The 24,865-nt window shown below is 44.5% G+C and overlaps 3 protein-coding genes across 3 annotated transcripts; 2 read left to right on the top strand and 1 right to left on the bottom strand.

Moving 5' to 3' along the window:
• The first annotated feature begins 908 nt into the window (after positions 1-908).
• Positions 909-6,023, top strand: nceh1a (neutral cholesterol ester hydrolase 1a). The gene is made up of 5 exons (XM_030116945.1): positions 909-1,106; positions 3,141-3,372; positions 3,672-3,741; positions 3,892-4,063; positions 4,135-6,023. Exons 1-5 carry the CDS (start codon positions 966-968, stop codon positions 4,753-4,755), a joined length of 1,236 nt encoding a protein of 411 aa, XP_029972805.1. The 5' UTR covers positions 909-965; the 3' UTR covers positions 4,756-6,023.
• Positions 6,024-13,112: 7,089 nt separating this feature from the next.
• Positions 13,113-18,128, top strand: LOC115406288 (tumor necrosis factor ligand superfamily member 10). Its single transcript, XM_030116190.1, has 6 exons — positions 13,113-13,375; positions 14,194-14,337; positions 14,767-14,812; positions 14,902-15,018; positions 16,108-16,340; positions 16,676-18,128. The coding sequence occupies exons 1-6, from the start codon at positions 13,262-13,264 to the stop codon at positions 16,883-16,885; spliced, it is 864 nt and encodes a 287-aa protein (XP_029972050.1). The 5' UTR covers positions 13,113-13,261; the 3' UTR covers positions 16,886-18,128.
• Positions 18,129-18,403: 275 nt separating this feature from the next.
• Positions 18,404-24,193, bottom strand: msl2a (MSL complex subunit 2a). Its single transcript, XM_030116187.1, has 3 exons — positions 23,181-24,193; positions 20,805-22,213; positions 18,404-20,143 (listed from the first exon to the last, which is right to left on the bottom strand). Exons 1-3 carry the CDS (start codon positions 23,320-23,322, stop codon positions 19,841-19,843), a joined length of 1,854 nt encoding a protein of 617 aa, XP_029972047.1. The 5' UTR covers positions 23,323-24,193; the 3' UTR covers positions 18,404-19,840.
• Between the last annotated feature and the right edge of the window lie 672 nt (positions 24,194-24,865).

Raw genomic sequence — 24,865 nt, 5'->3', positions numbered from 1 at the left:
GTGTACGAAGTTAACTCATTTTAGGATGAGTTAAATAAATTAAATGACAGTAAAATATAATATCATTGTGTCATTTGAAAAAAAAAATGAATCCGTTCATGCGGGCTCAGGGTGCAGGGTGCAGCAGTCTGCAGCCCCATTGCGCCACCCTGTGGCCACATATGCAAAATACAACTTTGCTTTTACCTGCAGTGGAGAAAAACACTCCATTTCCCAGATACCGTCTGTGTATGACTGCAGCAATCAAAATAAAAGGAAGAATTTCAAGTATCCGAAATAAAATGCTCTGATATTAAAAAAAAGTTACATGAAAAACATCGATACTCTAATATCTATTATACAAAAAGACAATGAATAAGAAAAAAAAAAACTGATCACGGTATTAGTTAAATCACCCATATCCCAAGACCAAGACTTTCAGGGGCCCATATCTGTTTTGCATTTGTACCAGCTATTGAGATAAATAAATATGAAATTGTGTCTTTAGGTGATGGAAATGTGCAATAATTTTCAGAGGTATTTTTTGAGGGGGTCCGTCAGCAAAAAAAATCTGGCAGAATTTTCCCAGCTCGAGCTTTTTTTTGTTTGTTTGTGGAAATTATGAAGGAAACCTCAAGGTGGAGAATTACACTGTTGACATTTCAGCAGAGCAGATGTGCATTAAATTAAATAATTATGCTTCAGTGCAGGGGAGCCAAACATTGCCCTGTGGTTCAGGCGCTCATCTTAAAAAAAAAAAAAAATCTCAATCTAGAAAATTGTGTTTAATTTTGAAAATATTTACCGGAAGTGATACCTTTCATGCAGCTGTGCCTTGCAGACCTCTAGTGACAGATTAACAAAGTACTCCTGCAGCAGTGACAGTCCTCCTGGCTCCTCTAAGCTGTCACCCACTCACACACACTCATACACACACACACACATACACACACACGCACGCACACCCTCACGCACTCGCATGCATCATGAGGCTGCTGCCGCTGGTGGTCTCGGTGGTCTCAGCGCTCTCTCTGGCTTACTACGTTTACATCCCGCTGCCTGATGCCATCCAGGAGCCCTGGAAGTTGATGCTGTTGGACGCTAGTTTCAGGGCGACGTTCCACTTGGTAAGAGGAGACCTTTTCATTGCACGTGAAGTAGCAACTGCATGATATCAAATCCAGGAGAATAACATATTTTATTTATTGTTCTGAACTTGAGGTGTTTGGTACATGTTGCTGAGGACTGTTCTGCAGTGCAGGTTCAGGACATGCAGTGACACAATGCTTAGACTTTAACCCTCAGCACTACAACCTGCAGTAGTGTCATGACTCATGTACTCCCAGGCCTGCCCTGAACAGCTTTAGTCATTTCACAATTTAAATCAGATTACAAGGCAATGCGTAAAACAGCCACATTTATTTATTTCCCTCATATCATAAATGTCTTTGCCTCTGTGGATTTAAATCACAGGGTTTTAAGTCTGTCAGATGTTTCTCTGCTGGGTGAGTTACACAGACTTCTGTTGGTTATTAATTTAACAGCTGTCTGTGGTTCTGCAAATGTACAACAACCTCCGAATTGGCATCTTTGTTCATTTAGTAAGTCCCTGAGGTTAAGCAACAATTGCCACATCTGCTTTCTTCTTTTGTAATATTCTTGCTCGTCAGCGTTAGATTTGTAATACTTGTTGTGTCAGGATTTCCAACAGGATTCAACACATCACAACTGATTTTTGTGAGACACAAAGCAAATCATCTTCAGTGAAGTTCCTTCTTATATCAAGTCAGCCTAAAACCAGAGATCCTGTCAAAAGAGAGCTCTCCACTTCACCTCCCCCTTCCCTCATTGTGATAGTGTGTGAAGTAAACAAAGCCTCAGAGTAAACAACAGCCCCGTGTTTAACATCTGCCCTCCATTCTCACTGAAATGATTCAGAAACAGGTTTGTTGGATTTTTCTTTCACACGTTTGGTATATTGTGGACTTGGAAACTGTTAAGTTGAGGCATATTTGACAGTTCAGTGGAGCAGTTGTTTTTCTGTGGTCAGTTATTTTCGGAATCTTCTTTCCTGGGAGATCAAAGTGTCTCTGTTACATGCACACTGAATAAATCCATCAGAACCGAGCGTGTCGTCTGAGTCAGCCAGTAGCTCATTCCCACAATGATGTGCATCATGGGAATGAGCCCATTTTAGAGATATGATCACAATCGCACCATTTTAGATATATATTTTCTTGCTGAACTAATCAAGCTTCTTTGCATTTCCTTTGGAACCGCAGCACCAAGCAAACAGCCTCTCTGTTCAGAATGTGTTCATGAACCAGCACGAACGGCCTTTTCAATTCAGACATGCTCCAAATAAAGAAGCTCTGATTGGTGAAAGCAGTCTGAAGTTACACCACCTCCTCTCATCTGAACATAAAGTTCATTCATTTAATGCCAATCTAATCCAGTCTATGGAGTCAGGTGGCTACAAGATGCAATTCAAATCATCGTTCAGTTGGATTATCCATGTAACCACATTTTACGTCCTAGCTGAGGAATAGAAGTCAATGTTGTGTCTGTGTTTTCCACGTGCAGCATGACTCCTGTCATGCTTTTACACTTGATGTGTATCAGATTTATTGGATGTGTGCAAGAGCCTGATAGAAGTGGCCTCGATTGCTTCGGGAACAGTGGTGTATTAAGCCCAGATACACACACACACACACACACACACACACACACACAAAACAAATAGAATCTCAGGGGGAACACTGATCAGGCAAACATGGTGCCTCTCATGTCTTGGTCAATATCCATAAAAACATGATGCTCAATCAGAATGGGAAAAGTGGATATCAACCATAAAGCTACTTAAAAGGTCAACGTGTCTCAGTGCAGTTGAGTGGGATTTAGCTTCTGCTTTGCCAAGCGGCTGTGTCTCCTGGCCTCGACTGAGGTAGTGTGAAAGGTGAGCGAGTAGACACAGATATCATTAAGACAGAGGACAGAGGTGACCGGGTTAAAGAGAAGTATACTTTTCTTTTTTTCTCTCTCTCCTTTCAGCTGTTTTTCTATGTTTAACTTCTATTTTTAGTTAATTTGGATTCTGAGGAGCAGCCAACGTGATGATTTAGGAGGTTTCATGAGCCTTTTGTCCGTTTTCATGTGTTCAGGCTGTTCTGAAGCAGTGGCTCGGCTTGGACCACTACATCAAGTCTATCAGGCAGTCCACGGAGTTCCTGAGCTCCGAGTCCAGCGGAGGGGTCATCCCAGGGGTGAAGATCAGGGACATCACCTTCGACGGCGTCGCAGTGAGACTTTATGAACCCCCGGCTGGAGGAGAGGGTCATCTGAGGAGAGGCCTGTTGTATTTACACGGAGGAGGCTGGGCCCTGGGCAGTTCCAGTGAGTGCAGATGCGACTGGAATTTTTTCGCTCAAAGCTATAATATATAATTCAAGGCTGCAGTCATTTAAGCCTCTATCATGCCATCCATCAGATAACGGCTTGTTCCGCCCTGGAAATGCCCAAACAATTCAACAATTTCATCAAAGTACTGATTATTGTCATCCACTGCTTGCGTAAAGACTTTTATATATCCGTCAATAAAAGAACTGCTTGAAGGGTTTGTGCCTTGCCGTCAGTTTTCCAAGTAAACTAATAACTCTGAGACATTTCTCTGTTCCTTATCTCACGTTCCTCAGAGAGAGGGACGTATGATCAAATCAACCGGATGGTTTCGGACGAGCTCAACACTGTTGTGGTCGCCGTTGAGTAAGTTTGACAGAACACGGTAGTTTTATTTCTGCAGCTCAGTGACAGTGACTGATATGCCTTCTATACCAATATTGAATACAAAGTTTTGCAGAGTGTCAGGTACCGGAGAGCGTCAGAGGGGAATACTGCAGGTGTTTGTGTGTGCAGGTACCGCCTGTATCCAGAGGTGCACTTCCCGGTGCCGTATCTGGACTGCCTCGCTGCTGCCAAACACTTCTTGTCTCCAGAGGTTCTGAGCAAGTATGCGATCGACCCTGAGCGCGTGGCTGTGGCAGGAGACAGTGCTGGAGGAAACCTGGCTGCCGCGGTAGCTCAGGAGGTACAACGAAGTCCTCCTCTATGTGTGACCGTGGTGAAAATACCAAACTACAGCTCGTTGTATCTTCCCAGATCTCCACAGACGACGGCGTGAGTGTGAAATTCAGCGTGCAGGCTCTGATCTACCCGGTGCTCCAGGCCCTGGACTTCAACACGCCATCTTACCTGCAGAACCAGCAAATGCCCGTTCTGTCCCGGAACCTCATGGTCCAGTTCTGGCTGCAGTACCTCAACGCTGACCTTTCTCTGCAGCCGCAGCTGCTGGCGAACAACCACAGTGCCTTACACCGCTCCACTATCACCCCGGAGCTGAGGTCGCGGGTCGACTGGAGCGTCCTGCTGCAGCAGAAATACAAGAAGGACCACCAGCCCGTCGTCGTGGAGAAGGGAGCGCACGGAATCGTGAAGGACGTGCCGGCGCTGCTGGACGTCCGGGCGGCGCCGCTGCTGGCCAGTTCGGAAGTGTTGGCCAAAAGCCCGCGTTCGTACGTCCTCACGTGCGAGTACGACGTGTTGAGGGACGACGGGCTGATGTACGCTCGCCGCCTGAGAGACGCGGGAGTCACGGTCACCAGCGAGCACTACGAGGACGGCTTCCACGGATGTTTCAGCTTTGTAGCCTGGCCGATAGAATTTGAAGTAGGAAAGAGGGCAGTCAGGGGCTACCTCGACTGGCTGCAGAAAAACTTGTAGGTGTGTGAGTGTGTGTGTGGGTGTGGGTGTGTAACTGATTTATATGAATGCACTAGCCCTCTGCTTTAAATGATTGACTTACCAAAGGGCTCGTAAATGTGCTATCTGGGCTCAGGGCTCTCATGAACCTGCATACATGTGAAGTTTTTATAATCATTTCAAGCAGTTTACAGTCTGCTGGCAAACATCAGCATCACTAACACTGTGACCAACTAATTAAGAGACTTAATAAATACATAAAATGGTTTTACAGCCGCAAGCCTCTATTAGAAAATAAATCAGCCATTTCCACTGGGAGATACCGTGTTGGTACAGTCATACATAATATCCATAACACAAACACACAAGCAATAAATGTTCTAAGAGGAATACATTTTATACTTTTGGAAAAACAACAAGTTGGAGCCCTCAGGCAGCAGAGTGTGTCGTTTCAGCTAAGTTTGATGTGTGATTCTGCTGCTATTTCAACATTTCTCCCCTAATTTGTGCCCCCTAAATTTTTTCAGTATACAGTGGGACTAACTTTCAGATGTATTCTGTTTTTTTCAAAGAGGATAAAAGTTTCCATTTGGGTATGAATGATTTTTTTTCTGTTTAAAAGGAAAGTTTTCCACAAAAATCTGAGTGAATCCAAAAAAATGTATGAAACTTCCCCTTTGTGGGTGAGTGGTGGTGACCCACGATACAGTATTCACCCCAGAAATATTCTGTGAGGTCATGCTGCCACACACACATTAACCTCAACGATCGACTACTTCTATCACCAGCATCATGAATAACCCTCGACTCCACTGAATAATGAAAGACTTGTTTACATGTAAATCAGTTAAAATTTTTATTTGCAATTAATGTGAAAAAGTAGGAATGGTATTTTGTGGAGCTCTGTGATGAGCTAAATATCGAGCAAAGGGCAGTGTACACACCGGTCAAGTCAACAGTGCCTCACAAGACAGAGACCGTCACACACATGAATTCACACATATGGCCAGACACCTAACAAGCAAGCAAGGCAGAGAGAGAACATGCAAACTAAGCTGGCTCGGGATCAAACTCAGAAAACCCTTCTCACTATGAATTGAGAGCACTTAACCAGCTTGACCTGATTTCATCTCTTCAACGTTCACGTTCCTCAATTGAGGGTCAATTCAATTAAATTGGTTCTGGGCATTAAAGAGTCTTTGATCCATCGCCATGCCGAATGAGACCTCCCACCAGGAGGGTAACTCAAAAAGAAAACGTAATTAATACAACAGAAAATGAGGCATTGATCGTCTTGCAATGTGAAAATGTGGGCACTCCTTTTAAACAGTGTAAGATTTGGACAAATAAATTATAAATCAAAAAATGTGTGTGGCGTGGATATGAAATGTTTTCTGTCTGTCTAACAGAAACAAGGGAGCGAAATGTGAACGACGTCACCTTCAGATTCTACTGCGCGGCTTTGGCCTGGTCTGTGAGTTGTGCTGCCCCGGTGGAGAACTGGGGGTTGAAATGATGATAAAAGTCTGCCACGCCCAGAAATGTTAGTAACTGTTTTTGTTCTCTGTGGTAAAGGACGTGGCTCATTGGCCTGGATCTCGTCGACTTGTGGTTTTATTACCGTGTTCCCGATAACGTGGCCCAGATATTTGGTCTCTGTGGCAGCAAAAGGGCACTTTGATCTGTTGACTGTCAGTCCAGCAGCACGAAGACGATCCAGGACAGAAATCAGATGTTCCAAGCGCTCCTTCTAAATATGCTGCAGCAAAATTAGTGAAGTCACACGGTGCCTGGTCCATGAGCCTCTGTAGCATAGCTGGAGCTCCATACAGACCAAATAGCAAGTGACTTTTATGGACTTGTGTGGAAAGACTTCAGTGTATTTTGTGGCATAACCAGCATGTAACGCTTTCCAGTCTTGCTGCTTTCACCCGGGCCCACAGTGTCCATTCTCAGGCAGTGATGGGTTGGAGTGGAGCTCTGGAGGGCATTTTAGCAGATGTTATTTGGCACTGAGCGACATCCCTGAGCAGAGCAGGCCAGTGAAAATGCTGTTTGATGCGTGTTGTGGTTTTAGTGCTTGCCTTGGTGGCCAGCCTAGGGAACAGAATGCCCCAAGGCAAGTATGATTTCTCTAGCTGCCTGGGGAACCAAAAGCTGCAACGCTGACCTTTGTTGACAGTACAGTATGTCATTTTGCAGAACATAATAGCCTCTGTTGGAATCCAGCTCAATTTCTGGCACCTTCTTCTTTGCTTTCTGGAAAAAGACTTACATTTAGCGGTACAACATGCCTGTGAGCCAGAGTCTGATCACTCACTGGATCAAGTAAAGTCTTCAGATTCATTCCATTTACTTCAGAATTTATTATTTTATATAATGGCTCTTTCTTTGGCCCATGTTCCTCATGACACAAAGCACGTCCAAGTCACCTTGCATGAGTTATGTGGACACATTGGTTTTGTGTGACCTTCACCTTCACAGAGAAAACAGACGGGCCTTTTTCCTAACCTGGTTTAATGCTTGGCTCGCTGGTTGCTGGCCGCTGTTGGTACTGTTGGGCTGGTTTGAGGTTTTTTTGTTCTCCAGAAGCTGTAACTCCGTGGTTGTCCTTTCCTCCTGGCAGCCACAGAGACAGACAGACGAGCAGCCTCCAGTGCCGACTCTGATCCAGACCTGAAGCTCAGGGGACAGCATTCTCAAGTATTGCTTTCTCCAATATAATTATCCCACCAGCTTCCTCAGTAGTTTAACTTTTTGGTGGGATCCACTTCCCAAACATTTTCTTGAGCCTTACATACAACTCTTCCTAGTTTTCATCAGGATTGGGAGCAGAACCTCTGCCTGTCAGATCCATTTGGTTACAAATGATAACTTATAATTTGCATTGGGTCTAAAAATGTGTATTTTCTTTTGGGATAATCACAGGTATACACAAATAGAGAGCCAAACATATGACCATCAAATTCATGCTGTGAGGGAGAGTTTATGAAAACATGCATGCTCAAAGCTGCAGACACCACACAGACAACAGGGCCTGAGCAGCGTCACTCTAAAGAGAATCGTTTTAATAATCAGTTTCATGAAAAATGTACTAAATGTGAATGTTTCCAGAAGGAATTTCGATTTTCTGCACTTAAATAAAGGGTTATCATAATATCCTCTAATGGGGCCACAGTTTCCTCTGAGCTGAATGAGTTTGACAGGCCTGCATTAGTGGCATCCATAACCAATGCAACAGTGCCATCTGTTGGACTCAGTGCATCATTAAATCTCCCTGCACCTTTATGGATATTTGAAAACCATCACAACCCCCTTTTTATCGCTCTGAAATTAAAAAGGGCAAAGGTCTTCACATCACCTCTGAACCCTGAATATTTTTATTATCACACACAAAATAAAGTGATTTAAAAGTGATTAGGGTGAGTTGATTCTCTCTCTCTCTCTCTCTCTCTCTCCATTCTCAAACAGCAGTTTCCTATCTGGAAAACACCCTTTTGGTGACACATTAGCTGAAGTCATTGGCAGCCGGCTGCGTTCATTGTGCTGCTGCAGCATTTTTCCAGCTCTCGTCTTTGTTTTAAAAATCGGACAATGAGCAGCTGTAGTCCTCTGATAGGAATTTAGGGAGATTCCATGACTTTACTGAGAGGAACGTAGGGAGGAGAGGCCTCGAGGGAGAGAAAAGAGGAGTGGAGGGCAGAGTCCTTTAAACCCATTACATGTCCTCTGGGTATTCAAAACTTTTTTCTTCAAGAGGGTGGGAAGAGGAACTGCTTTAATTTCCAAAAATAATCATGAACTCTCTGGTTTCTTGTAGCCGACTTTAGATGAAGGGTTTTGGAAAATGGTTCATCCTTAATAACTGCACCACACTTTTTGTTTCCTGACAAAGATTGTGCTTTAGTCCACGGGCGATACCATGTGAACGTAAAGATATGAAACATCCTTCACAGGATTCTACACAAGTGGTTGATGAGTTTTTCTTTCTTTCTTTCTTCTTCTGCTGAATGCCTTTTTTGCAGTGGGACGGTCAAACAGCAAACGGCATGTCTCTCAGGGTATCGTCTTCCTCGCCTGAGGTGAAACTGTTTTAACATATCACTCATCCTCTCCATTCCGTCTGTCTAACAACCCTGGGTAATGACTCACTTATGGGAACACAGGAAGCTTTTATCACCTACTTTTCCGCGTTTTGAGATTTTTATCAGGGGAGAAAACAAACATATTGCTCCCTTTTCCCCTGCTGTTAAGTCCATTTGAACGTACAGCAGTATTCTCGGATGAATCGAGCCACACCTCTCTATCGACTTGCTGTGACACGAATGTGTGAACATCAGGGATACATTCTTGCCGATTTGCAAGAGGAGGGTATTTTCATTGCAATTATTGAGGGGAAATCACATTTTATAAGCTGTGGTTAGAAGATAAACGTTCATTTTCACTAAAACTAAATTGTGTCCAGTTAAAACGTGCAGTAAAAAAGTACTGAATGCAAATAAAAAATAATAAAATAAAATGCAAGGCCAGGTCAAATGTTGCAGGTGCACCAGTGTTGGGTAGTGAAAGCCTCAAATGTAAATTAAATGTGAAAAAATACAAGAAGTCCAGCATTCGGTTCAATATTACTTTAAAGTTAAGCGTCTGTGTCTAATGCCTGGTGTGGGAGTGGGCTGTTCTGATTTATCTTTCATTAAAAAAATAGCTTCATCTAATGTGTTTTGTCAGGACTGCAGGTGAAGTAGCTTTAAGGGGAAGGTAAATCACATCATGGGGGGAGTACAGATGGCAGAGGGTTTGTATATCTCCTCATCTATCACAGAGAGTTGCGCCCCGTTATAAATCTGTGTGGCGTGCTTTAACGCAGGCTGGGATTGTGGGGAGGTTTGTTCACATCCAGCAACCGCGAACTCCTTTCGCTCCACTTTCACTTCCTCGCGCTGACAATGGAGCAGGAGTTGGAAAAGGAAGGAATTAAAAGCTCAGGAATGACTGAGAATCACCGAAGGTTACACTCTGAAGACTGAACGAGTCCCCAGCGGCAAACGGCGTGCGGGACTTCACTGGAGCCCGAACAATGACGGGTCAATGGGCAATAGGCGGCAAACATTCTCTCATATCAACCTCACAATTACAGGAAAGAGAAGAAAAGGTTCTTTTGTAGCTCGCTTTCAGGCGCTCGTGCTGGCCTACCTGCTCTGGACTGAAGTCCAGGCTTCTTGCACTGTTGGCCTGGTGTTTTTCTCTCAGGCTTGTTTGTAGTTTTTGTTGCCATGCCATGAGATAGCTTAAGTTCCTTCCAAGAGAAGCTTGAGTGATTTTACTTGCTCCATTGCCAAATACTGAGAAATGTTTTTGATCCAAGAAACAATTTTAGGTGCATTGGTTTCTTCCCACAGTCCTAAAAACGTGTTTGAGATTAATTGCTGGGCCTAAATAGCCTGCGGGAGTGAAGTTGAGTGTGTGGAGTTCAGGGATCAGCTGGGATCAGCTCCAGCACCATGTGGCCCCAAACAGGAAGGAGCCGTACAGAAGATGAATGTGATGGGATGGTTTTCTCCCATGTCACTCAGTGGTGCAGCCGTCAGCACTTCCATCTCGGAGTGAGACGATCTATTCTAGGAGGGGTTTGTTCCCCCTCTCTTTGTGTCGGGTTTGCATGTTCTCCCTCTCTACGCACGGGATATTTTCTTGGTACACCAGTTTTCTTCCTCAGTCCAAAAACATGCATTTGCAGTTTCCTTTTCACTGCTGTGTTTCTCCCAACACTGACAGAAATGCAGTATGCATGGAAAATGAACGGCGGGCACTGGATTATTGGAGCGGAGTGAGGATCGGCTATAGCTCCTGTCTGAAACAAGCATTTGATTTATCCTTTCACTGGTGGCCAAATGCAATGATTACTTTTTGCAATGTGATTTACTCTTTGTAAATGTCATCATTCCAGCATTTATAAAATTTCTTTTCATTCCTGATCTCCTCTGATCAGATTCTGTACCTTACAGTCAGCTGGAGTCACAGCGGTGATGGATCTAGACGTATGGCTTTCTTCCAATGAATACTCAGTCTGCTTTTAAAAATACTGTATATCAGTGTAGAGCAGAGGTACTCAACTCCGGTCCTCTGGGGCTGACATCTCGCATGTTTGAGTTCTCTCCCTCCTTCAGCATGTGTCAGTCTGAAGTCGTTGTCTTTATCGAGCTCAGTTACGAGCCCCTCTTTGCAATCAGCTATGCTGCAACTGGGAGAGACTTAAAACATACAGTATGCAGGCCCTGGAGGCCTGGGGTTGCGTATCCCTGGTCTAGTGGGAAAAACAAAGACAAATTACTTGTAATTTCACTCAAAACCTTTTGCCAGAACATTTTTTATACTGTTGTAATCAAAGCCAGACTGCACAAATGTTTCCTCAGAGAAGGGATATTGAAAACCGCCATTAGATATTTGTACAGTTTGATGGGGTTATGTGAGTCCTCTGTAACCAGCTACATTGAAGTGATTTCAGATTGGTGTTGAGCGGTAATATTTCTTATCTGAAATGACCTTTGATGTCCTCAATGCATCAAAATTATTACAGCAATATCTCTTAAGAGACAAATGCAAACCATTTATACACCACTGTAATCAGTGGTGCGCTGCACAGGAACAAAGGCCTTATAATAAAAGAGCAGAATTTTTAAGTGATCTCTCCAAAAAAGAAAAAAAAAAAAAAAAAAAAAAAAAAGCCTCTCCACAGTATGTCCACTGACAGACTTTTAAAGCAAGTTGACTCGAATAAGATAGAAAAACATGCAACAAAAGAGTAAAGACTTAAAATAGGCCAAATTCCCCTATGAACATCTCTGTTCCACTGACTGTTGACAGGAACTGCACGAACCCCACGAACTTCTCTGCAGTAAGCACATTTTTTTCTTGTGCTTCAGCTGCTCTACATTTGGAAACCGACTGAAAGTCATAAAAAAGGCTCTCTTTACAGCACAGGAGGGTGCAGGCTGAAAACTGTTAGTAAATGAATTCAGTCGACTGTAGCTTGTTGCTGGGACATCGTGATGACAAGCGAAGAGGGACTTAATGACTTCCTGACAACAGAAAATCATTGATAATTCCTCTGTGAGGGACGCATGGCTACTCTGTGGGAAGTAGAGCAAATTAAAAGAGGTTTTAAAGTCATCTTCTGTTCTGTCAAAGTTATCGTGCATGATAGCATTAGTCGAATGGATGGATGGACTAGTTCACTCAGCGCAAACAAGTATAACTGTTGGTTAATCCCATGAGGAAAGACTGACTGTGTGTCAGCAAGAGGCGAGCTGTGTGACGCAAGAAACGGCAACATCTCAAACAGCAACCGCCACTGAAAAGTGTGTAGATTTGTTATTTCTAGACTCAGAGCACATAGGTTAGTGGTGGCTACTTGTAGAAAAGCATTAAAATCATCCATATTTTGTATTGTTGTGGCCTATGGCCTAAAATAATTCCAAGTCAAGCAAAAAAAAAAGTGTGTCATATAAATCAAAAATACATTGCTGTTGCATTGTCAAAATAAAATTGCCTATTTCACTCCATTTGGTGTTTTAGATATAACCCATCTAAGTTAAAAGCTTAATTAAAAGCTGCAGTTACATGGAAATAATTTATTTCTTTAAATATGAGCACTCTTTAAAAAGAAGGTGACCATATTTGGTAAGTTGTGCATCTATTTTTGATTTCTCCGTTTACTTGAAGTTCTGTAGGCTGTTGAAGAAAAACAAAGTCGTTCTGATGATTTATTGCGAGAGATCCTGTTTTTGAAGTTGTTATAGCATAAACAGCATCATGTTTGGCCCTTGTAGCAATCCATCTCCGAATCCCATTTAATGCACCAGATGCTTTGACCTAAAAAAACCTATTAAAAAAGTACTTCAATATGTGAACTGTACACATTTGCCAAGTGGCAGCATTTATTATCAAGCATGCACACATTAAGTCTACTTAGTCATACTGAATCTATTTCTTTCTTAATAGCATATTGTTATAAAATACAGTCATACTCAATAATAACGCACAGACCATCTTTAAAGGGGGTTGAAGCCTATTAGAGAACTGGGCTCCAATAGGCTCCAACAAGTAAAAATGTCTAAAGAAATACTGATTTAATTTTTTCCCCCCCCATTTTTCACAAGAAATAATTTCAAGCTTAAATTTAAATGTTATTCGCAATTTTTCGATTTGCACATTTTCAATGAGGGATTTAAACAAGATCAAAGTTTTCACATTCACAACAACACGTGAACGCCTCCTGGAGTTGCATGAAAAGCTGCCTGCTGACTGCTGTCTCAATAACAGTGACATCTTGAGGCTGTTGAAATGCTCCATACCTCCTCTCTGCTCCTGCTCCACCTCCAAATCTCTCTCTCTCTCTCTCTCTCTCTGAAGAAATGCAGAGAAGCCTGATCTGACTTGCCCTGCCTGGCTCGGAGAGTTTTTCCCCTCCTGCTCCTCCACTCGGATCTAACACGGAGTCAGTCCACGCGCCGCGATCACTTTTATTATGGCCATTTCTGCCTCTGTGCAGTGTCTGGGGCTCATCACGCTGGCTGCAATCCTGCTGCAGACCATCGCCGTGGCCGTCAGCTTCATGTACTTCAACAAAGTGCTGAACACGGTAAGAATTTCCTCGAGACACACTTGTAAGAATGAATCCTTGAAATTAATGTTTGACACGTCAAGTTTACAACCCGGAACGATAAAAAGAGGGGGATGGTAGTGATACAGTGCGCCTGTCTTTGATAACAACACATGAACTCAGACGACCTAATTACGAGGCATGAATGAGTGTGTTTCATTTCTTAACTAATACAGAAACTAGCTTGTAAACTCACGTTATTGTCGATAATGGTGTTGAGGCCGACTGGAGAGAAAACAAAAGTCCCGGCTGGAGTTTGTGCTTTCTCACAATGCCGGACAGAGAGAGAGCAGAAAGTTTGGGCGAGTAGATAACAGAAAACAATGAGAGGAAATGAGCCGAGAGGCTGTGAGTGAGTGACACCCTGGAGCAACACGTTTCACGCGCCCGCGGACCTCACGAGCCCCCAACAGGAGTCACGAACCTTTTATACAGGTGACGTCAGCGTTCCCTCACCTCTGATTGGCTGAAACACACCTGCGGGAACTCTCAGTTGATCACATTATTATTATTAACGAGTATTATTCTATATTATTATATCAGCAGGATATATTTTCTCCTATTAACTTCAGAGGAGAAAAAATCCGAATAGTTTAATTTTAATATGCTCTACAGGTGTAATGGAGATTAATTAACTTCAAAAGCAACAGTTGAAGAAAGCCTTAAACTCATCATTCATGAATACTATTGTCTGATTAACCTTCATTCATTCATAATACTGCTACATGTGCAGAGAGAATGATTTGCATATCTGGCTATCAAACTTTTGGTTTTTATTTCCTTTATATACTTGACAGATGCAGGAGAGTTTTTCCCGGAGCGGCGTCTCCTGTCTCATAAACTCAAATCTTCACTCAGAATCCGAAGAGCTGGCAGCCGAGGACAAAAGGAGCGACCCTTGCTGGCAGTTCACGCAACAGCTCCACTACCACATAGAAAAGGTTTTTTGATTCATCTTTGTTCCATTCGCACCAAACGTGTTTCATTAGTTCTGTTTTTATCACACTGAAAGCACCAGGGGACAGATTCCTGAGGTTGTTCTTTCTAATGTTGCTCAGGAATGATCCGATCTGCAGTGTTTGAGCTTTTTCAGAGGGAAATGTTCATATATACCAGCATAACTGACATCATAATTTGAAAACATCAGGTTTTATGCATCACTTTGTCTCACTTCTAGAGGAATAACATTGTTCCAGCTGATCAAAAGCTGACATCACAATTTTAACACAATAAACACTGAATGAAACATGGGTTCCTTGTATTACCTAATGTTATTGATTGTAATGTCATTCGTTCAGTTATAATGTCTTATTTTCATGTCAGTTATAGCACATTTACCATGAACTTTCATTTCTTTTGGGGTCTTTCAGAGGATGGCTGACAGGTTTCAGAACGAGATGTCCATCGCCATGAAAAGTAAGAAGGACAATCACACAATCCGTCACTGCTAATAGCCTGCTGTGTGACTTTTCCACCTAAATATGCAATACCTGTTGTCTTCACAGATAAGCTGACGGGGGGGCTGCCTGTCCTGAACCCTGCGAGCAGAGGCGTCCCTCCTCCGAAAGTTGCAGCGCATGTGACCGGGGCGGTGTCATCCATAGAGCCTCCACCAGCAGAGAGTGAGGAGACGTTGATTTAGCAGGAAGAAAACTATTCAACTTATAATACAATGATGTATTGAACCCTATATTCGCCCTCCTACATGCCTGACTGGACCACTCGGTGAGGAATTTGCTCGGAGGCTTCCCAGGCGGTTTTCAGATTCAGTTACCTCTTTCATACCTTCATGTCTGTCAGGACCTGCAGATGGCAGCTGCTTCCTCACAACCTGGAGATTCCCATGGTTGATGTTTGAGTGAGTCAGGAGCTGATCAGCGCTCTGTCAGGAAATTAGAAACAGAAAAAAAAAAGTTTTCCAGATGATTTTACTGTATATTCTTGAGACTGGTTATTTCGCCAAGAGCAAATGATTGTTGTGTTGATGTAACTGAACAGTGGGTTAGCAGGTGCACCAAGGACTCTTTAAAACACAAAGAAGTGAACCATCACAGTAAATAACTCCTCACAGGTACTATAACTCAACAAATTCAATTTAAAAAACTTTAGGAGAAGAAATGCACATGAACTTTTTCGGATTCCAATAACAGAACATCACATTCTTGTGCATTTGTGGCAGCAAACACTGTATGATGTGTCTTTTTTTTCGTTTGGCTTGATGTCATGGGCAGCATTCATGGACAATCCACAGTTTTTTTCCTGCATATTGATGTACTCGTATGTTGTAGCGGTGGAGGACATGCAGGCGATTATAGTGTGAGGAAGGAGGACGCATACGATAAAATGAAGGTTATGATCTATAATGGAAACCCCGAGCAGTGAAACTGCAGAAGAAGAAGATGTACATGTACAGAATGCACACAGTCTGTCAAATCAGTGGGAGTCATGATCGATTTTTTTTCCCTGATTTACTCTTTTTACATTTTGGCTGTTGTTGAAAACCCTGAACTGTTGTTACTTTGGACACCTGCTGGTTTGTGGGCACATCTGTAAACAGTATTTAGACGCTCAGTGAGCATTTGTTTCTCATTCAGTCCAAAGCAACACTGTAAATGTAACCAGTCCTTACAAGACAGTCTTAAAGGAAAAAGCCTCACATTGGCGAGAACGGCTGCATAAATCCATGCGTTTGATCGTCCGTGCTACTGCAGGCTCGAGGAGCAGCAGGGGGTACCTGGGAGAGCGCATCAGGGCGTGGGAGAGCCAGAGGGGTCCGTCCTTCCTGGAGAACATGGAACTGAGGGGAGGCGAGCTGCTGGTGCCCAGAGCCGGCCTCTACTACATCTACGCCCAGACCTACTTCAGACTGCCGTCCACAGGGGAGACGGAGGGGGACGGGAGGGAGGAAGAGGAAGCACAGCTGGTCCAGTACATCTACAAGAAGGTTCGGCTTCATTTCCATGCACACGCGCAACCAGTGGAGATAGTTCATCACGGCGCCTGAGTTCCAGCTTCGTGTCACATTCAGACAATTAAAAACATTCTATGTGCGGCTCTCTGCGTCTCAGAGCCTGTGGATGTTTTCATTTCCAAAAGTTTTTATGTCCAAATTGAACATAGGCAGAAATCACAGGAGAAATATTGACTCTGAACATTCTTCGTCCTTTCCCTGGAAAAACATAAAAGCTTTCCTCTAAAAACCTTCTCCATGCTGATCAGATGAATGTGAGCCTTCCCTGCCAGAAGGTTTTGATTCGTCTCCCGTGCTGCTTCCCTCAGATGAGTTCCTACACCGTGCCCATCCTGCTGATGAAGTCGTCCCGCAGCGCCTGCTGGCCTCGCGGTCCGGAGCCGGGCCTCTTCTCTCTGCACCAGGCCGGCACCGCCTTCCTCCAGCCAGCAGACCGCCTCTTCATCAGCGTGAGCAACGCCAGCGCCATGGAGATGGACGGGAGGGCGAGCTACTTCGGGGCGTTCTTGGTGGGATAAGGGAGGTTTTTCTGAGACCGGAGCAGAAAGAAGCACGAGCAGCGGTGGATCCAAACGGCCGGAGTGTTGCTCAAGAGCACCAACGACTGTCTGGGCAGGGGGACTTCTTCTGGATCAGGGACCTTTAACGGTTATGATCCAACTGAGCTGCAGCAAGGACAGCGAGGAGGAAGCGATGTGTATTCGCCCCTGCGTCGACCTTTTCACTGGCCACGGTTGAACTCCTCTGTTGAACAGAACTCACCGTATCACCGGGACGAAAGAGCAGAGACGTATGAATCCTGTTATCGAAGCGGGATGTTTCGCCCGCAGGCGGAACAGTCCGTTTGTGAGTTCCTGGTGTTTTCAGAGATTGAGAGCAGCGTCGGACGCTGGACACTGAGGTTTTATTTAAGTAAAGAAGAATCAAACACCCGACATCATTCTACCTGTTGAGTATTATGAAGATTATTTGTTTACAGTATTTATGGCTAAATTCCTTCTTTGTGTAATGTCTTGGCTGATCGTGTTGTAGCCAAAAGAAGAAGCTGTGACCTTGATGTGCTGCATTTTAGAAAGGTTTTAAGATTTACACTTGTTCATCCGACGCCAATTCTCTGGAAATTGAAAGACAAATTGTCTAAAAAAGTTTGGAGAGATCCTTTCTTTCTGCAATATAGATTCCAATGAACCATATATATGGTTTGCAGTTTGTCTTAAGAATTATAGGACAAATTGGTGAAGACATTTATGACCTCCATAAAGCAATGCAGTACATGTTCCTTTACTGGCCTCGGGCCAAACGTTTGTTTTTCTTCAATTTCAGCTCCAAGAAAAACAAATACAATTTCCTCAGTGGAGTATAGATTTAAAGAGCCTTAAAAGTACAGAGTCTCTGTGAATTGGTAGTGCTTTTCTCCGTGATCAAGCTTCTCACATCTGCTGCTTGTAATTACGTCAGTGTTGTTTTTCTCTTGCAACATCTGTCTATGTGATCAATACAGGGAGATCGTGTTTTCGGAGTGAGTTCACACTCGTCACGCTAATTAAACCCGGCTGTCATGCGATTGCCACTTTTATGTTTGTCGTGTGTGGATGTCGAAGAAAACCTGGATGCAGCACTGACCTAACTCAAATAATATGCAAAAAAAAATCAGAGAAAGTGTTTATATATCAAGTTTAGTTGTGATCAGTTGGTGCTCTTGATTGATTGGTTTTCCGTTGTGTGGATAATCCGACCCCCTGCTACACAAAAAGGCAAAAAAACTGAAAAAGTAAAAAACTATCATTTAATCCATGTTGTTTTACATGTTTTTTCATATTATGGCAGTGAATGTTTCAGCAACAATAGTCACTCCTCAAACAAGAGCGGTTACATTAAAAACCAAACAATACAAAACAAATTCATCAGGGTTCAAGTAATGCCCAAAAGAAATACATTTAAAAACGTACTCTCACACGCACACACACACACACACACACACACACACACACACACACAGGAAGAAAGATTATAGTTGCTGATCATACTGTAATCCGTCTGCTACTTCCTGGTCGTTAAGAGGAGAACCCACATGTTTGTTTGGTCAGATTCTCACCTTTCAGTCTGTTTTTTTTTTTGGTCAGAATGACTGGACTGACGGACGTACTGCAGCTGACAGTAAACACAAAACATGGACGACGCTCGGCCTCTTGGGGTTACAGACCGACTCCGAGGTGATCCAACCGAAAAACACAAGAGAAAACAGGTGATACCAAATCTGAAACACTTGCTATCAAAAATAGTCTCTGAGTTGGTCTCTGACGGATCGGGACACTGCGACTGTGAAGAAACGCCTTGGTAATGACAACCTATGGCTTCAGTTCATCTGTGCACACACAGGGGTCATACACAAACTCAGAATCAAAGTGTAACATGGGTCCTTGTTGAAGACAGTCATTTAAAGTCAATAATGGCAAAAATACTGTAAACAACTGCGTGTGCACGGGAGCTGGGAGGCTCCTTGTTGGTGCTCCTATTGCTTCGTTAACCAAGAATGGTTTTTGGTTGTAATTTGGCCAATCAGTCATACTAAGTGCTTACAACCAACCATCTGCCTCCCCGCTGACATTACAGTCAATCTCAGCAGGCACATACACAAACATCCAACACTCACACACACACATACACACTCGCAAACTGTGGAGCCAGCCAAGTGCTTTAACATTATCCTGCTGCCTATACAATGCCTGCATCAGTCAAGTTAATTAAGACAAATTTGTTTGCAGGCAATAGTACAACAACTGAATGAATTCATGAGATTTAAAAAAAAAAAAAAAGGCAAAAAGTCTTGTGTGAGATGGGTGATCGCCAAAGATCACTCACAAGAACAATTAATAATTAAGATGTGAACATATACAAGGTTAAGAGTTAGTAAGTGCCGTTCTGATACCAAATATGTATTTTTGAAACATTACTGGGAGTAATACTCACACCTGGAGAATGCTGTGACCTTCATATGCTGATGCAGACGTTGTGCATCAAGTATGAGAGAAAGAAACACTTGAGTCTAGATCTGTGTGCACGAAAACACAAAACTTGGTATGGGTTTCTATTGCCTCTTACAGTATGTCTGCGGTCTATGAACCAAAAAGAAAAGCACCTCTGAAAGACAGATCAGCCTTGAAACTGAGTATAAGTATTTAACTACCGACAGGCAACAACACAAACTGGCACACAGGCACAATACAGGAGGCTTTGGCACGCCCATGCTAGTCTTTCTACTCAGCATTTTCCAACACAGAAAAAAAACAAAACAAAAAAAAAAAGAATAAGAGCAGGTTACAGGACAAAACAGACCCATAGCTGCCTTAATTCACCTCCCCACAGGAGGGGGGGGGGGGGGGGGGGGGGGGTACAGGTCTTCTGACAGACACAATGATCAGGCGTCACATTCAATCAGCACCGAGCCGTCTTATTTTTGGAGTCCCGGCCTCTCATCCAATCAGCAGCTCCAGGCTGTCCTCGTAGCCGGGATCCTGCGGGGGGCTGGGGGACAGGAAGGCCGTGGCCACGGGAGTCCCCGTCGCCGTGGCGACGTTGAGGAGCGTGTTGGCGCGAATGCTGGTGGTCGCCGGGTTGCGGAGCGCCGCGGCCGCTGTGATGCTGGTGAGGTTGATGCCGAGCGTCAGGCGCGTCTGTTCCAAGGCTTTCTCTGGCACGGCGAAGGCCTCCAGCTTCTTCTCGCCGTTGGCCATGTAGGAGTTCTGGCAACCTCGACAGATACAATCCAAGCATGCCTGAGAAACAAGGAAACACAACAAGAGTTACTCTAAAGGCAACTGTGTCAACACTGGAGATAAGCTGCTGGCTGGGGTCGGATTTCACTTCAAGTATGAGAGGAGGCGATGGTGCCTTCTTCAATAATACATTCTCTCTTTTAATGGGGATTCTAATTTTGCAAGTTCTGTAATTTGGATCCCAGACAGCTCTTGCTTCCAGATACCTCAGACATCCCGCAATTGCAAATGTTTAAACCATACATCCTTTGCACCGGTTCATCCAACTCGGGGATGTGGCGTGCCGGAGCTGATCCCAGCGGATTACGAGCGAAGGACTCACGGTGGACTCGTATCCAGCTCATCACAGGGCAAACACTGAGGCATCAACTCACAATTACACTCAAGCGGGGAGGTCAAATGTGAACTTTTAAATAAAAAACTTCACAAACCTGAACAAGAACAAACACTTAAATTTCATATTTGTTCTTTTGACTGATGCTTCTTTGTGAAAATACAAACATACAAGAATATAAAAAAAGACTTGCTGAAATATCTATTGAACTGAAAATTAAAGGTTAAGCTTTCTTTTCTTTTTATGTACAGCACCACATGCTCGATCACTGTTTAATAATCAGTAATACTGTTTGGTTTGTTGCTGTCACACAGGTCCTGGCCTCACCTTGCGGTTTGAGTAACAGGGACACCGCTGCCCCCTGCAGGTCAACACTGATGGATTCTGTGTGGCCCTGCCACATTTGCATCCCTTCTTCTCCACCGGCTTCTTGTAATGGGACCGGACGGGTGCCGAGGGCACCAGGCATCCTGCCATCAAGCGCTGGTCTTTGCTCCGGTCCTTGGTTTTGGTGCCGCCGCCGCCGCTTCGCGCCTTGGCGTGGGGCTTCTTCGGACTCGGCTCCACGTGCTTCCTGGCACCTTTGTTGTAGTTTGGCGTGGGGCGACTGGGCTTAAGAGGCGCCCCGTTGGAAAGGGACGAGTACGTGTGAGCTGGTACAGTCAGGGTCGGCGTGGGCGGCTGAGTGTGTAGTGTGTGCGAGAGGTTTGGAGTGTGTTGATTGGAGGAGGAGCCCTGCAGGATGGACGCGATAGGGAGAGGCTTCACCTTCTCTCTGTCGCTCTCTGAACGAGACCGTTTCCGGTTAAGGCGGACTGGCGGGGGCTTGGAGGCTGGAGGAGGATCGAAGGACGAGTGTATATGAGCACCGTGAGACGTCACCGTGTTAGTCCTGTCCAGTGGAATCTGTGTGTAGTCGTGAGCCGCGTCCAGCTGGATGTACATCTGAGTGTGTGTCCTGTCCGTGGTTATGTTTGTGTGTGTGTGCGTCCTTTCGGGCTGTGTGTGAAGTGAGTCTCGACCGGGCTGAAGGGGATCCAAGGTCTGTAAAACCTCCTCCACGCTGAGGAGCAACACCTCCCCCTCCTCCAGCTCCCTGCTACTTGATTCCCCATCCCTGAGTGAGCACACAGTGCCTGGCGTCGGGGCTAAAGGTTCAGTGGTCAGACTCAGTTCCAAACCACCGCATGCAGTACTAGAAACAGACAGGCCTCCCTGCGGCTGCTCCTCGACCACCTCGCACACTTCCAGCTCGGGAGAAGAAGGTACGAGTTCCTCCAGCACTCCTCCGTTGCATTCCTGCGGCGCGAGCGAGCAGGGAGGGTCAGAGGAGGAGCTCTGGGGTGCGGCCGACAGCGCCGATGGGGCAGGCGGGGCCTCCGTGGGGGTCAGCGACTCCACAGCAGAGGGGTTTGTATCTCCTTGTGCTAAGCTTTGGTCCTCTATCTCCAGCTCCTCCTTGTGTGACATGACCTCCTCGAGGAGGGCCATAACCTCCGGAGACCCTCCGACGCGGCTGCTGATGGACTGCAGCAGCGCTGAATGAGTCACATAGAGGCAGAGCTTCTTGTAGCACTGCACCAATAAAGACAGCTGTTTGTTCTCCTGGAAGCAGGAATAGTCCTTACAGCGGTTGCAAGCCAACCTGATCTGCATCTTCTGGCCTTTGCAGCCTAAGCAGACGTAATGTGGACACTCGGGGTTGGTTGTTGAGATGGGATCCTGGAGAAGTTTTCCTGAGGGGAACACAAGGAAGATACAGCAGTTAGTTTTTCACTCATAAACAATAAGTCCAGTATGACAGCTGGGCAAAAATGGCTCAAACACAATCCCATATTACAGAGCGGATTTTTAAAAATTATTTCTACAGACTTTGTTTACTTAAGGATCAACTCATTTGAAAGTGTACTAAAAACAAAAATCCTTGAAGACATTATTCAACAGAGCTTTCACACATCTTATGTACGCCCAACAAACCACACATGCAGAACCTGCAATCAGTTTGTTGGATTTCTAAGTGTAATACTGTTATGTACAAATGTTCAGCGCTTTTTGGTGATGGCTGCATTGAACATTGCAGTCAACTGTAAAACTAACAGAATGAGTAAGATCGAAATGTTGCGACCCTGGCATGTTTGTAATGATCTGGCAAATCACCCAAAATCACTTTACATCAATACAATGAGCAATTTATACCGTCTCATAGAATTCATGATTGCTACATCAATTATTATTATTTTTTTTACTGTTTCCACCACAGCACCTGCCAATCAGCTGAAGAATTTCCACGAGAGCATAAAGAATTTTTCATCGAAAGAGGTCGGATATGTTGTCGGATTTCATTTCGTCAACATTTGTGTGGTGAGTAAATAAAGCAGGAATGGGAAACACATGGCTGTGCAGCAGGCACAACAACAGAGGAGCCGCCGGTGCTGTCAGGAAGACGGATGACCGGAGCTCCCGCTCGGTTGCCACGGTGACGAAGGTGCTGAGCGCGACAAATCGTGTCAACTTGCCGCGAGTACACGCACGCACGCACGCACGCCCACGGACACGACTGTCAATGTCAATAGTGCGACCATAAAGCGCATATTCTCTCTGGTACTAAGCAGGCAGATCACAAAGTAAAAAATCAAGGCAGTTTCTGCAGCGAGATGGCACAAAACAGCGCGCGGAAGGACGCACTTCTTTGGGGATGCTTACCACAGACGAGGCAGGCGAGGGACTGTCGGAAGAAGGGCAGTAACTTGTACATCTCTGCGAAGGTGTGAGGCTGCCGAGGGTCGCACTGCAGCACAGCCCGGCTTGCAGACACGTACAGAGCGGTTGCATTAGGAGGGTCCATAGCGGTAAACTCCGCAGCCTCAGGGTGAAAATCCAGCCGCTCTCGCCTCTCAGTGAAGAATAAACCAGCCAAATCTCAGTGTGACGAAAAGGGATGTTGATAGTAATAATAAGAATAAAAAAGATCCAGTAGGTGCAACACACTGTTACTCCAGCGTGTCAATGCGGGAATTATTTTTGGATTAATAATATGCACAACATGAGATAACGGATACAGTAGAGTAGGCACCACGAAACGCGCACAACGGGAGCTAGGTCAGCAAAGTGGCTAGTTAGAGTTAGCATCACTGGTTTATCAGGTGTTGCTTTTAACCAACAACGTTTACAGACTACAAATAAATATTGCACTGGTTAGTACCAAATAGGTGTTTGGCAATAGTAGCTCACACAGTCAACAGAGCCCAGGGGCTAGCATTGAATCCCATGTTTAAAAGGTTAGCATCGTGAAGCTACCGTTAGCTTACTACAACAGTCAAATGTTCTCCACAAAAGATGGTCAGTGATAGCCATGAAGTCCATATACCGTCCAACGCCGTGTTCTCTCCGGTGCTCAAATGAATCGTTAGCTGCTGATAATATCCCGCGTTTGTCGGGTTTGAAAAGAGCAAACAGGCAGCAGGCGCGCTCTTGATGTAAACAAAGCTAACCTGCTAGCGTTAGCATAGCTAGCAAATTAGCTGTCGAAGACTCAACCGTAACAGTATCTCCCTTTGGGTCGCCTTATTCCTCTCTCAGAGGGGCCAAGTGCAAGCTGCCAACTGAAATCCTTAAATTTTTGTACGTTTTACTGTAACACTTGTCGATCCGTGATCGAAACATAGCTCACTGGCCGTTTCACAAATGCATCAATCATTCGATTTTCCACTTTTCCTCGCACCAGCCCCTCTTCACGACCGTGGTCATCACGCGAGATTTTCACCAGCAGTTACCGTGGTTACCGAAGTGCACGAGACCACCTCGCCACGCTCCAGGTGCCCCGTTGATAATAATAATAATAATAATAATAATAATAATAATAATAATAATGATAATCTTTTCAGAGGCTTTTGAAAGTGAGGAAAGTGAAAACACAAATATATGTACTATTATAAACTTAAATATTTTGGGCCTTTCAGGTCTCACAGTTATCCCTCACCTCAAATAAAGTCAGGGTTTTCATGTTCTGTCTGTGCATGTGTTGGTTTTCCATGATCTCTCTGGTTTGCAAAAACATGCATTTGGAGTTTGAGTTGCCTTATGTGTGGATCTGAGTGTGTCTCTGTGTTGACCCTGTCCAGGATATAAAAAAAGTGGCAAAGACGACGGATAATTGATTTAATGTCTACTCTGTTCTCCTCACGTGTTGTAAGTTGTTCTTCAAGTTTTACCTGACAGAACAAACTCAGGACATAAAGTCCCAGATGCTTGACTTTCACAGCAGGATAATACAGACCCAGGTCCCGCCCCTCACCCTGCTGAGGTGCATTCCTTCTTTCTGATTGGCTGAGGGAACTCGCCCCCTGTTTCCTATTGGTCGACATCGCTGCCCGTCACCCCTGTCATCC

The sequence above is a fragment of the Salarias fasciatus genome, chromosome 19, assembly GCF_902148845.1.
Source record: "Salarias fasciatus chromosome 19, fSalaFa1.1, whole genome shotgun sequence".
In the NCBI taxonomy this organism is placed as follows: Eukaryota; Metazoa; Chordata; class Actinopteri; order Blenniiformes; family Blenniidae; genus Salarias; species Salarias fasciatus.
The sequence above is the reverse complement of the archived record's forward strand: the minus strand, read 5'-3'. Positions and strand labels throughout refer to the sequence as shown.